The sequence below is a fragment of the Schizosaccharomyces octosporus genome (genome assembly GCF_000150505.1).
Source record: "Schizosaccharomyces octosporus yFS286 unplaced genomic scaffold supercont6.2, whole genome shotgun sequence".
NCBI lineage: Eukaryota > Fungi > Ascomycota > Schizosaccharomycetes > Schizosaccharomycetales > Schizosaccharomycetaceae > Schizosaccharomyces > Schizosaccharomyces octosporus.
In genome coordinates this window covers 2809611-2823154 of record NW_013185620.1, presented here as the reverse complement: position 1 = coordinate 2823154, position 13544 = coordinate 2809611, and the positions used below count along the sequence as shown (strand labels likewise).

The window sequence follows — 13544 nt, the reverse complement described above, 5'->3', positions numbered from 1 at the left end:
TTCGGTAATGCTTTATACTGTGAAGGCATCTTGCGGGGCGGTGTCGAACGGCTCAACGCTCAACTACGATTCTACGTAACCAGAACCAGTACTTTTTTGCCGTTCACAAGTGAAGGCTGGTTGAAAGGTTCCTAGCATCACTTATTCCTGTGCTAAGACTTTACTGAAAGCATAAAAGAAGTAAATAAAGTAGGTATCTAAAGCCTTCTTGGACTGCTTTTGTCAATTGTCTGTTTTGAAGTCAAAGAAGCTTGTAAAATTCAGCAAAGGGTAAATCAATAGTGTTTTGTCACAAAGGTTACTTTATCTCGCTGATATTTCAGTTTACTTTGCTTACTTTTTCGTCTGTTTTAACCATTTTCCGGTAATTGTCGAACCTCTTATAAGGAACTGAAGCACATCAAATTTGAATTAATAGGTACTATACTTGGTTATAGAGCTGATCCGTCATTATGCGTGCATATAACAAATCTAGGATTGTTGGACAACTCTTGTTTGTCGCATTGGGAATTGCGTTTATTTATTATTTGTTTACTCCGTCCTTACATCAAACCAATGTCGTTAAACCTCAAATTCCAAAGGTGGACACTGAATCAATCGTCGTTTACGACATGAATGAAATTTCTGCGAGTGCAGATGCTGTGAGAAAGAAGGAAGAAGTCCTTATATTGACCCCAATTGCTCGCTTTTATCCAGAATACTGGAAAAATCTATTGAAGCTTACGTACCCTCGAAATTTGATTACTCTTGGATTTATCATACCTTCCACAAAAGATGGTACCAAAGTTCATCGTGAGTTGAGAGCTGCTGTTCAAGCTGTCCAAAAGGGTCCTAAGCATCAACGCTTTGCCGATGTTAAAATCATGATTCAAGATACTGGCTTGTCCTCTGGACAATCAGAAAAGCAGCGTCACAGTCTTGAAGTACAAAAGGAGCGTCGTTCTAAAATTGCTGCCTCTAGAAATACGCTTTTGTTCTCGACTTTAGGACCTAAGACTTCTTGGGTATTGTGGTTGGATTCGGATATTGTGGAAACTCCGCAAAGGCTGATTGAGGATATGACTTCTTTCGATAAAGATGTGCTTGTAGCCAATTGTTATAAACGTCATAACGGCAATTTAATTCCCTATGATTTTAATAGCTGGGTAGACTCCGATCATGCTCGTAATCTGGCTAAAGGAATGGGTAAAGATGATATTTTGTTGGAAGGATATGCAGAACTTGCAACATACCGTTTGTTAATGGCCCATACTTACGATAACGGTGACCCAAGAACGCTGATGGAGTTGAATGGTGTAGGCACTACTGCTTTGATGGTAAAGGCTAATGTCCATAGAGATGGTGCTGTATTTCCAACTTTTCCGTTTTATCATCTGATTGAAAGTGAAGGATTTGCAAAGATGGCATCACGTTTAGGTTATAAAGTTTATGGTTTGCCAAATTACTTGGTCTTCCATTATGATGAGTAAACGGGCTAATTTTGTCCTTATGAATTCTTAATGAATTTAATTTTTCCTTTGAGTTTCACTACGCTAAAATGAAGGACACCTGTGAAAACTGCTATTTACTTATATTTCGTCCTCCATATAGAGAACGGATGTACAGGTCGCTTCACTACCGTTCTTTTTACTTTTTTTTTGGTAAACGTTTGTATTATATATGGATCTACGCGATTTAATTAGAACGTTGTGTGTTTCTGGTAATATTATGGCTTTTGCATATGACAAATCGTTATGCTGGTGATTTTGTACCTGAATTCATACTATGATATTCTTTCTTTTCCTTTGTGATTTACTTACGTCTGTAATTAATTAATTACTCTTTTCCTGCTGCTTAGATTGCAATCATCCCCTGGATACTACTCTGTTTCTATTATACATGAATGTTTACTTGTTTCATTCATAATTGTGCTTGTTTGTTTACATGGAAAAAACTTATGATTACTACTAGCCTTTCTGTACATGTCAGTCATATTGACTGTTCTTTCAGAATGGCCTTGTAAGTCTCTTAATAGATAAATATATAGAAGTCAATTTACATGGATATAGTGCTCTTTTTCCTCATGTCCTACCTTCCAGTCTTCCGTGTGTATTTTTTGTTTAAGAACTCTACTCAAATCAATAAGACAGCCATACCCATATATACCGTATTGTAGAGCAATTCCTTGTAATATTGTTTACCGTACTAGTCGTTATTTCTGACAGTTTGGAGTGCCTGAACATCTACGAAAAAAAAACCCATCTGCAGCGAAACTTCGTTTTTATTTCCAATTGTACATTTGAAGTTCGTCCGTGACGATTTTATCAGGATCACCAAAATTTTAAGTGGGATTGGAGGATATCTTGTAAACTAAACGGGTTTCTTCTCATTTCGGAAGTAAATTAGAAAAATGGCGATTGCAGCGGCCAAACCCAAGCAGGGAAAGAAATTTACCTTTAATGATGAAGGTGAAGCTGTCATAGACTCTAAACCAGCAGGAGTTAGATTTGATCCTGGTATTCCTTGGTATAATATCCAGTTACCGCAACTTCAACCTACCAAGAAACCAGTTTCCTCTGACAAGGCCAATGAATTAGAACAACGAGGAATATTTCTTTTGCAACAAGATGCTGAACGTTTTTCAAATTCTTTGGAGACGGGAAGCACCGACAAACGAATGATGCAAACCTTGATTAGCTCAGGTACTACGAGCGATCGTATTTCTGCCTTAACGCTTTTGGTCCAAGAATCTCCAATTCATGCAGCCAAACCATTGGAAAGTTTATTGGCACTCTGTGCAAAAAAATCACGTAATGAAAATACCCAAAGTGTCAGCACTCTGAAGGACCTCTTTTTGGGAGGTTTATTACCAGACAGAAAGTTACAGTATATGAAACAACAGCCCTGTCTAGGATCCCAGGGTGTCACTGATGAACATTTAATGGTGTGGGCTTTTGAGAGCTATTTAAAGTCGTTTTATTTCAAATACATTCAACATGTGGAAGTGCTTTCCTTTGATCCGCTGATGTTTGTGAAAAGTCAAATGCTTTCTACCATGTTTGATTTATTAAAAGGAAAGCCCGAACAGGAACAAAATTTGTTGCGCTTGCTTGTGAATAAGCTTGGTGACAAGGACAACAAAATAGCATCTAAGGCATCCTATTTAATTCTTCAATTGGAAGCAAGTCATCCAGCCATGAAGTTTATCGTTACAAAAGAGTTGGAAAGATTTGCTTTTGCCCCTACCACTTCGCGAACTAGCCATTATTATACAATGATTACACTCAACCAAACCGTTTTGACTCATAAACAAACAGATGTCGCAAACTTATTGATCGAAATCTATTTTGTCTTTTTCACAAAGCTTTTATTCGCTTTTGAAAAAGAAGAAAATGCAAATAAGGAAGATGAAAAGAAAGAGCTTCATGATGCCAAAGATAACAAAAAGAGTCAAAAACGGAAAAAGGATGCCGATATCCGTAAAGAGGCACAAGAGAATTCCAATTCTCGCTTGGTTTCTGCCATTCTTACTGGTGTTAATCGAGCTTACCCTTTTGCGGAAATTAACAGTGAAAGTTTCGATAAGCATATGAACACCCTCTTTACAATTACTCATACTGCTTCTTTCAACACTGCCATCCAGGTACTTATGTTAATTTTCCAAGCTTCCTCTACCCGGGACTCCGTTCCCGATCGCTTTTACAAAAGTTTGTATGAATCTTTGTTAGATCCACGGCTTCCTACTTCTTCCAAGCATTCCCTTTACTTGAACTTGTTATATAAATCTTTAATTGTTGACAATAATATTGCTCGTGTACGTGCGTTCATTAAGCGAATGGTTCAGATTGCCGCTTGGCAATCCCCCTCTCTTGTTACTGGGTTTTTCCATGTTATTCAACAATTAGAGGATTCTAATCCGTCACTCCGTGTAATGTTTGACAAGCCAGAAATGCACGAGTTTGACGACGATGAAGAAGAAGTGTTTAGAGATGTTGAGGAAGAAGAAGAGAACGAAACTTCTGACAATGAAAAGAATACAGAGGAGCAAGACACTAAACAAGAAAACAAAGAAAGTCACGGTGCTTTTGCCAAGCCCGACCTTTCAAACGCTTACGATGGACGGAAAAGAGATCCCCAGTATAGTAATGCCGATCGCAGTTGTATTTGGGAAATATACCCATTTTTGAGTCATTTCCATCCTACCGTATCTATGCTGGCAAAGCAGTTGGTACAAGGGAAAAAAATTGAAGGCAAGCCAGATCTTTCCCTTCATACCTTGAGCCACTTTCTCGATAAGTTTGCATATCGTAATCCTAAAAAATCTGCTGCTGCTAAAGGTTACTCTATTATGCAACCCCTTGCTGGCAGCGTCTCCAAAGGTATTGTTTCTACCGGTACCGGTCAAGGTAACGTGCCTATGAATTCGGAACAATTTATTGAAAAACAGGAAAGCGAAATTCCCGTGGATGAACTGTTCTTCCATCGCTTCTTTAATGATAAATATATTAAAGGAAAGCAATCTAATAAGAAGAAGGTTAGCGTAAATGAAGAAGGTGAGATGGACGAAGACGAGGTATGGAAAGCACTTGTGGATTCCAAGCCGAACTTGGAAATGGACGAAGAAGAAAGTGATTTCGATGAAGAGGCTATGGATGAGGCAATGGCGGACTTTTCTGATGGAGAAGAGGTTGAACAACCAAAGGAGCCTTCAGAAGAAGCCGAAGAGAGCGCTGAAGAAGAGGAAGACGAAGGCCAAATGTTCTCAGACGAAGAAACTGAACCTCGCCAGAATGCTGCTGATGCACCTAATACAGAAGAGGGTGGATCTGAAGATGAAATGCAATTGTTGGAAGACGAAGAAGATTTACTTCCATTTGAAGATGGTGAAGATGAAGAATCTGAAGGGGAAGAAGAGCGACGCGAAAAGGAAGAGAAATCTTCCAAAAAGAATAAGCGAAGAAAGACTCTTAAAGATTTGCCTGTTTTCGCTGATGCAGATTCTTATGCTCATTTGTTGGAAGGTAATTAAATGTTTGGGTGATTCTTTTTCACCTATCCTCATAAAAGGAAGCAACTGAACGCTGCTTCCAAGAAAAAATGTTTGAACTAAGGAAATTGGGATTTTATAGATACATTAAAATGGTATTTTGTTTAATATAGGATATTTTATTTACCTAATAAATGTGGGATTTTTGGTTGACGAAATTGTTAATGTATTCATTTTGTCTGGAGTAGAGTGAAGACAGAGATCCGAAAGACACTATGTCTTCTAAAACTATTAAAAGTAAATAATGCGTTAATAGATATCAATAATTGTTGCCTCGTTTGCTCTTACAAGTCTATTTGTTTTTGTGTTACTGAATTTTGGTGCAGTAAGTAGAGAAGAATTTATTTCTTATAATAATGACGTTATAAATAACAAATAAATAATTCAATTGCTATCTTTGATAACGCATCATTAGATCTCACAATATGCTTATGTACATAATCGCCTCTAATACTTACACCTTTCCCAAATCACGCATAACAATTCCAATTCAAATCCTTTCAGAAGATTTTGTTACGAGAAGAATGAGCTAATAGTTAGTTGTACAATATTTAATTCTTTAATACCAATCGTATACACACTACTTACTGCTGGATTGTATTCATGGAAACCAAATTGATATGCCCAGACCCACAACACACCTTCCCCCAATGTATTCAGCTCCTGATGGACATAATGGTGCTTCCCCGATTGATAGTTCTAAAGACAATTCCTCTATAGGGGGGAAAAGTGCGAAAATTGGGCAAGTGATTCACGTATGTGTTTATGAGTTTATGCTTCGAGAGGAATAATGATGAGTGAGGGATTACAAGTGTACTAACTGGCTTTAGCATTGCTTTTACAAGACAGGATTAGTAATATTGGAATCACGACTTAATATAGCTGGGAGCAACTCATCTCGAGAAGGAACCAAAAGGAATAAATGGGTAGGTCCTTAATGAATAAATGATAAGAGATTGCGAGAGGTAATTTATATACGGATTTTTAAATGTATTGTGGAAAGGGAAATAGAAAGCTTACAATTGGAAATTGTACTTCTGTTTTTCTATCCTGTTTAGCAAAACAAGTTATCTTCTGCATCTATGTCAATCTCACATTTCCTTCTTTTTTCTATATTGTTATGCTAACGTCTTATTAAGTTTAATTTAGAGGTTAATGAAACAGATGTGTATGCAGACCAGTTCAAATTATGGAAGTCGATTGATATGACTGTGGAGCGAAAGATTCCTCCGATGGTATTACATACATACTTGGATATGTCGGACTTGTCTAGGAATCAAAAACTATCTTTGTTTGATGGAAAACAGCATCATGTCATCGATTTAAAGCGTTCTAATGCTTCAAAAATTGTCCTAGAACGTTGGGTTATATCGTTAGATGGCGGGAGTTCTTCGACTTCCGTTGAAATGGCTGTATTATACAAAAAACTAGTTGTCCTCTTCCGTTCTTTATATACCTATACTCATATAATGCCTTTATGGAAGCTTAAAAGTCGTATTAATAGACTTCGAGCTCACAATGCTTCTTTAAAAGTCGGGTGTACTCTTTCATCAGATAACTTGCTTCACGATGATTTTATTCCTATTAATGCAGTCCTTTCCCCTACTTTAGGAAACAGCATTGCTGCTTATTCGTTCAGTCCTGTAAACACTCCTATGGGAAATTTTCGTATCTCAGTACAATATCGGAAAGACTGCAACTTTCAGTTCCATGATCCTGATGCTATGCTATCCAATCAACTTCTTTCTGCTGATTCGCCCAACACTGAGTATCGTATTGATAGAAATCAGTCGGCTACAGATGGTGGAAATCATTATTTGCATCCTCACGCGTCTTCGTTAGTTCGGCGACAATCAAACTTGAATGATCCGAATTTACTTTTGGAATCTGAGATTCAACAGCTTGCTAGTGTTGAGTCAATAACTGCTCATGCTGCCCCCCTTGTTTCTATACATCCTTTTAAATCCCCTTCGCTTTCTGCCTCTCCGGGATCTAATTTGGATACAATGTCCATATCCCCAAAAGTTGCAGTTAATCGATATATCCATCGTGGACCTTCCTGCTCTTCATTAAACAGGGTTTCCGTTATTTCAGAAAGTTTAAGTAAATCCCGGCCGAAAATGCCTACTCTTCCTAGTTCTGGGAGTACCGGTCTAAGTGGCAACGATATTCATAATCACCCGATGCTTCGGCGCTTCAGCAGTAGTTTTGTTCCAAAGGAGCGAAGAGGAAGCACCAGTTCGAGAGCTCGACTGCAGTTGGCTGCTAATCAGCCTATTCGTAGTGTTCAAAGGCACGATAGCTACGAAAATACTGGTGTAGATCGAAGCGGCCAAGTCGCTGATGAGACTGAATATGCACCACGAGATGATTTGAGCGGATTCATACAGCTATTAGATAATCATGCTCAACATCTGCAACACTACGGAGAAAGTAAGTCAGAATCTTCTTCTTTAGGAAAGCCGGAAGATCCGATTCTGAATGAATCTTCCCATATAGGACCACGTAATATCTCCGAAAGTAGTAACGACCTTTTCGGGTTCGGATCTTTTACACCAAATCGGAATACTGCGATTACACACGAAAAAGCCTCGGCTCCAAGAGAAGATTTAGCGAATTCAAATCCCCATATATTGCATGACCATACTTTAAGTGCCTTATGCTCAAGACTCTCTTTCTCTGAAAAGCCAGCCGATTCAATTAGCTTGTCCCCATTGTCTCCTGCATGTGTGCCTCAAGAGCCTACCAGAGGGAATGCTCCAGCTTCGCTTCCGATTTCTTTTAATAAATGCCAGAAAAATCCGGTAGCGCCTGCTACTTATCCGATAGTCGAAAAGCGAGAGACAAATAGAAGTACTTCTTCTTTGGTTCCTCCGCGTTTCGAATATAAGACAAGTCTGTCAAAATCTCTGGACCACTCTCTGACGTCTGCAAGCTATCAAGCTACGAAGACTCCCGCACCTTCGTTTGTGCTTGACTCAAATCTTTCTCAGCAGTATCCGAACCAACATTATGATTCCATGGCTGAAGATCATCATTGTCTTGCCCCTTCCACTCCTGCTTTTGAATATTTTAATGAACATAATGCGAATTATGATGATGACCTACTCTTTGCGATGACCGACATGGCTTTAGAAACGCACCCTACAACTTCGGTACGGATCAAAAGATAATAAAGGAATAATGAAGTGATTTTTAAGGCCATAGCGTCTCGTTACATGGATTTTATTAATTTTGAATATCCTTGTTTTACGTTTTCCTCAAATTAGAGCTTTTTGAGAGAGTAATTAATGAAGTAAAATTTTAGAAATAAACATACGCCTCGTAACGTTCAATACTTTGCACTATAATGCTCTAATAAAAATATGATTTATGGTTCGCGTTAGTTAGGCTTACAAAGGTTTATGAATATTATGTATTGAAATTATTTGGATATCATATGAAATAGCCATCAAAACCATATATATACATCCTAATTGAACCCCAAGGATGCTTTTTTTTATATAATCACCGATTGTAATGTTTTATGCATCACATCAACAAAACCAAAAGCAGTGTTTCTATACATTCAGTCAAAAACAATTTTCTTTCCTTGAAATGGACCTGCTGGCTGCAATTTTTGTTTTTTCCTAGCTTCCCACGATGGATGAAGTTTTTCTGCTTGCGAAGTTTTAGAATCCTGTTGCGCCATAGCAGCTTTTCGTGCACGCTTAGCTTCACGCTCCTCGAACTTACGTTGACGTTCCTCTCTTTCTAATTGTTCTTGTTCTCTCTTTTTAACAACGTGGTTAGCTGTTTTTCCAAACTTTTTCTCCCATATAGCTTGCCTAGCACGCTGTCCACGACGATTCTTTCTTTTGGGGCGATCCATTTCGTCCATTTCTTTCTGAACAAATTCATCGTCCTCACCTAACGGGTCAAGGAAGCCAGCAGCAAGCTCTGGAAGATTAGAAGTAGATGATTTCGTAGCCGGAATGGTGAACATTTCATCTTCTTCATCGTTCTCGTTCTCGTTCGTAGCTGCCTCTCTTCGGGAATCAACATCAACACCCTCCTCTGGTGAGATGTCACGATTCTCAAGTTTGACATTATCTTCATGAGATTGATCAATAGAAGAATTGATTTCTGAAGAACTATTAGATTCAGTAGTCACTTCATGCTGAGGTTTAGTTTGTTGAAGTGCTTTAATTTCAGTCTCTGACTTGTCAGAGTTCAACGACGGATTTTGACGAAGACGATCAGGATGTAATTCAGGTTCGGCCTTTGATGATAAACTTTGATCTCTAGGTTGGGTATCCGCCTCCGGATTATTCATCACGATGCATTTATCAAGAAGACGACAGGTAGCGTTGACGGATTCCGTGACAGGATTTGAATTCAGTAAGCGTGCAATAACATTCTTCTCCTCGTCATTAGTAATATCTGAAGGAAACTCCACCACTTTATGCTCGTCAAGCAAACTTCGATATTCTTTGTTACGTAGGACTTTACGGTAGAAGCAAAATTCTGTAAGTTTAGAAAAATCATACTTTTTCGAAAAGTCGAGCTCTTTCTCATATCTAGCAACTTTATCATTCTCTTGCTGCTCTCTAGCACTTTTAATTCTTCGAGCAAGTTTTTGACGCTCAAACCCAACAGCTTTCTTCAGAGCATGAGTTAACTGTTTCTTAAAGTGATGTGAACGTTTCTGTAAATCTTCTGGGCTCAAACGAGGTTTTGAACTCCTTGGTTTGGACGTTTTGTTCGCTTTATGCTTCATGAAGAGAAATGATGTTGAACAAGGGTTTTACGTGTAATTAGAACTTACTTTTTTAAATAAAGATAAAAATTATAATGACTCCTTTGTACGCTTTTGCTTTATTTATATGATTTCCAAAAAGTTTTCGAATTTTGAAGGTAATAAGGAGAAGACAAAAAATCGTTAGTAAACAATTAAGCCAATGCTATTTTTTTTCCCTTTAAATTCTTTGGTAAGGATTCTCTTTCTATTATTTCAAATAGAAGTTCAAACAAATTGTTAGAGAAACCTCGAAAAATTGAAATTGGCCGGGTACATAATAACAGATACAAAGTTAATTTCTATTACCTTCGTGGTCAATAATAGTCTTTAAGAATGAAATAAAGAAAAGAAAAGAACAAAAGGGATAGCAAACAAGTTTCGGAAACATTATAAGGGTTACGAAAATGTTTTATTTCTTATGCTACAATGTGCAGCATAAGAAAAGCAAGATTGGTACCATCTTCATCCTTCAGTACAACCCTTCCATGTGTAATGCGGTTGTCGTTAAAAAAAAGAAATAAGTTTATGATACCAGTAGGTCTTATTAGGCAGTAAAAGTGAGATCCGTGCAATTGCAACACCGATATGCTCTACTGTCTCTGAATAATATGTAAAAGTAAAGCAAGTACTTAGAGGTAGATTGGAAAACATCAGAATCGTTCCTTTGCCTTTCTTGAGACTATAAGTGTTTCTTCTTATGCTCTTAGAAAGGAAGACTGTTTGAATCTTCATAAGTTAGTCTCGAAAGATGGACTGAAATGTTTTAAGCAAATTGAGCATCATATATCAACATCGAAATCACATAGCCTTCAAGTATGAATTATCGTGGATTCATTTAGAATATCAAGCTCATACCAACAGAAGATGAGACTGTTCCACGAAGCCTTTTACTTAAAATAAGTATTGATGGATCGATAATAATACTAATAATATTTTCAATTCTTCTTAATGAGTGTTCCTCAAAGGTACTAGCTGTTTTAATCTCTGTTTCAATCATCTTTATGTTCTGCTCAACAATATGCAAACCATAATACAAATTCCATTACAAAATTAACATCAATGATAATCGCAATATATTCTTGGTCGATTTGTTCAGTAGATCTTGAATCTAACTGCTTCTCGAAATTTGAAATTTCTATGCGTCTTGTTCCCGAAGACACCGTGGTGTCTCCTGTACTGCAGTCATTAAATGAAAAAGCCTGAGGGTACTATTTCAGGGTTACTAAAATAGAAAGTCTACTGTTATAATTATAATTCCCTATGCGTATTGATAAATCTGGGTTTCAGCATATTTCGTTTCTCACTTCAAGATTTCCAAAGGTTGATTATCTTCGTCTTGGTGAATGTCAACATCGATTTGTTCAAAAATGGTTAGATTTTAAAGCGGAAAAGCTTCAATTTCCTCCACGACCTACCATCCTTACAGCTCAAGTTTGTCCAGTCTATACTATGGGTAGAAGAGATACAAAAACCGGTACAGACGACACCATTGATGGAGTCAAAGTCATCAAAGCACTAAGAGGAGGTCAAACTACATATCATGGTCCTGGCCAGTTACTTGTATATCCAATTTTAGATCTGAACGCATTACACTTGAATCCACGAAAATATGTTTCTAAACTCGAAGAAGCGATTATTCAGACCTGTAGACACTTTGGAATGAAGACGGCACACACGAATGAACACACTGGAGTTTGGTTAACAGATGACGAAAAGATTGCAGCTATTGGGATTCATTTACGAAGGAATATTACAAGCCATGGATTAGCTCTTAATGTGTCTACTGATTTGGAAAAGTTTAAAAAGATTGTTGCTTGCGGGTTAAAAGACAAAACAACTACAAGCTTTCAAGCACAAGGAGTTCATGTTGGACTGAAGGAAGTAGAGCAAGTACTTGTTCAGCATGTGATAAACGCTTTATTGACATGAAGAAAAAAAAAACATACATAATCAAATTTTATTTTTTTGTAGACGACTTTATGCTGTCGTGCCTTTCCGGCTCTCATGATATCCAAATTTCTCTCCCTTTGCTCAGTTTAGATGAATTGCTGAAAAGGGAAGAGATTACCGAAGTGAAAATGTTGGACAACCGGGTATTTACTGAGGACCTCTACATCGTACATTTTTAACAATCCCTAATTTAATTGGTTAAAAGTCTGCTTTGAATAGACAAGAGAAGTCACTCACCTGATTTACTTTAGACCAAGAAGGAACAGCCGTGATATCGTAAAGGATGGGGGAATGCTCATAGAAAGGGCCTTTTTTCATAATGTTGATAAAATCGATTGCACTAAAATACAAATTCGACTTTGATAGTTCCTTTGTAAGTTTTTTATCCAGAATTGCATTCGGTCGTAAATTTAATGTATTACCGCCTGGAGCAGCCAGTTGTGAAGATCCAAAAATATATGGAATAAAAAAGTGGTCGTCGAGACCCCAAACGCCGTGGGATCCTGCTGGTTCAAGACGATATTTCATAATTATGTTACGACAAACTTCCAAATATTTGTGCGTTACATACAAGCCTACGGCTGCACAATCTTCGTATGTCAAAAGGTTAAGTAAATCAAGTCCTTTCAAAAACCCCAAAAAATTCAACTCATGTCCGGTTCCAAAATCAATTCTTTGTGCATTTCCGAAAGAACCAAGAAAATAATCCAACAACTCTATTTGGGCGGAACCTAAGGAAGCAGGAACAATTGTATCCAAGATAGTTGGTGCCCTATTTACTAATTTAGCATGCCATCTCCGGAATGCTGGATTTCCAAAACGATGTCTTCCGGGTTCTAGAGGGATAGAGTCAGTAATTTCCTGAACTTGCTCTAAAACATCAAGAACGTTCGCAACTCTGCTAGAATATTGGACGTGATAATCCTGTATGCCTGTAGAAGCAGCGTTTAATGCTTGAATGTAGCTCACAAGCCGAACATACGCCTTGGACAATCGAAATGGCTGCATATCCTTTGCCTCTTCAATTAGTTTCTCAGGTCGCTTAAAATCGCTATGTTCATTAAAGGTCTCATTATCTATGTCTCGTAATTTTTCTACTGGAAGCTCTTTCATCTTTTTAGGTACTTTTATCTAAATATGTATGTAGTAATGCAAATAGTTCCTTTAAAAGTGGTATATCCGTGATCCAATATATAAGACCAATAAATAAATTAATATATGCGCATATAATAAGCGTAAAACGCAAAAATTGAGGTATCGTAGAAAATTAAAGGAAATCTCTTAGTTCGTAAATGGTCTGTTCTCGTTAGTGACATGAGCTCTTACCATGCTCTCAACAAATATGCAATGGGAGTCCATTTCACGTTCAAAACACCTTAAATGTTTTTATTAATTTTTACAATACGATAGGCTTAAAATGAAAAGCATAGCGTGCATGCTCATACGGTATAAGGCGTAAGTCTGCCCACCGCCAGATAGACGGGGTTTTGTTCATTATGATTATCATAAATAAGTGCTATAATCTATATGTATATCTATTTACTTAGTTTTACTAGTATTCAAGCTTTTTCAAGCACAGAATACACGAATGACACTTTGCTTACTACTGAAGTCCCTTAGAGAACCTTAGTAAACATAATCAATCGTGTACGTTTCAGTGAAATTGACATGGATGATTGTATTTGCATATTTCTATAGAAAATTAACAATTTGTTCTTATTTTAGAGTAATATCTAAAGAACATTTTGTGCAAAAAATAGGACATTCACCTGAAATGCTAAAACCAAT

At 37.4% G+C, this 13544-nt stretch overlaps 6 protein-coding genes across 6 annotated transcripts; 4 read left to right on the top strand and 2 right to left on the bottom strand.

Annotated features, from left to right (window-relative positions):
* The first annotated feature begins 35 nt into the window (after nucleotides 1-35).
* SOCG_00698 (mannosyltransferase complex subunit) lies at nucleotides 36-2048 on the top strand. The gene has a single exon (XM_013163118.1). The coding sequence runs from the start codon at nucleotides 453-455 to the stop codon at nucleotides 1467-1469; it is 1017 nt and encodes a 338-aa protein (XP_013018572.1). The 5' UTR covers nucleotides 36-452; the 3' UTR covers nucleotides 1470-2048.
* Nucleotides 2049-2224: 176 nt separating this feature from the next.
* SOCG_00697 (ribosome biogenesis protein Noc1) lies at nucleotides 2225-5184 on the top strand. The gene has a single exon (XM_013163117.1). It carries the CDS (start codon nucleotides 2390-2392, stop codon nucleotides 5006-5008), a length of 2619 nt encoding a protein of 872 aa, XP_013018571.1. The 5' UTR covers nucleotides 2225-2389; the 3' UTR covers nucleotides 5009-5184.
* A 313-nt stretch (nucleotides 5185-5497) lies between these two features.
* Nucleotides 5498-8391, top strand: SOCG_00696 (autophagy associated protein kinase regulatory subunit Atg13). The gene is made up of 3 exons (XM_013163116.1): nucleotides 5498-5781; nucleotides 5857-5952; nucleotides 6166-8391. Exons 1-3 carry the CDS (start codon nucleotides 5647-5649, stop codon nucleotides 8197-8199), a joined length of 2265 nt encoding a protein of 754 aa, XP_013018570.1. The 5' UTR covers nucleotides 5498-5646; the 3' UTR covers nucleotides 8200-8391.
* SOCG_00695 (BUD22 family protein) lies at nucleotides 8352-11725 on the bottom strand. Its single transcript, XM_013163115.1, has one exon. It carries the CDS (start codon nucleotides 9783-9785, stop codon nucleotides 8595-8597), a length of 1191 nt encoding a protein of 396 aa, XP_013018569.1. The 5' UTR covers nucleotides 9786-11725; the 3' UTR covers nucleotides 8352-8594.
* On the top strand, nucleotides 10731-12980 carry SOCG_00694 (lipoate-protein ligase). Its single transcript, XM_013163114.1, has one exon. The coding sequence runs from the start codon at nucleotides 11067-11069 to the stop codon at nucleotides 11733-11735; it is 669 nt and encodes a 222-aa protein (XP_013018568.1). The 5' UTR covers nucleotides 10731-11066; the 3' UTR covers nucleotides 11736-12980.
* Nucleotides 11669-13309, bottom strand: SOCG_00693 (protein phosphatase type 2A). The gene is made up of 2 exons (XM_013163113.1): nucleotides 11994-13309; nucleotides 11669-11941 (listed from the first exon to the last, which is right to left on the bottom strand). The coding sequence occupies exons 1-2, from the start codon at nucleotides 12867-12869 to the stop codon at nucleotides 11843-11845; spliced, it is 975 nt and encodes a 324-aa protein (XP_013018567.1). The 5' UTR covers nucleotides 12870-13309; the 3' UTR covers nucleotides 11669-11842.
* Nucleotides 13310-13544: the final 235 nt, after the last annotated feature.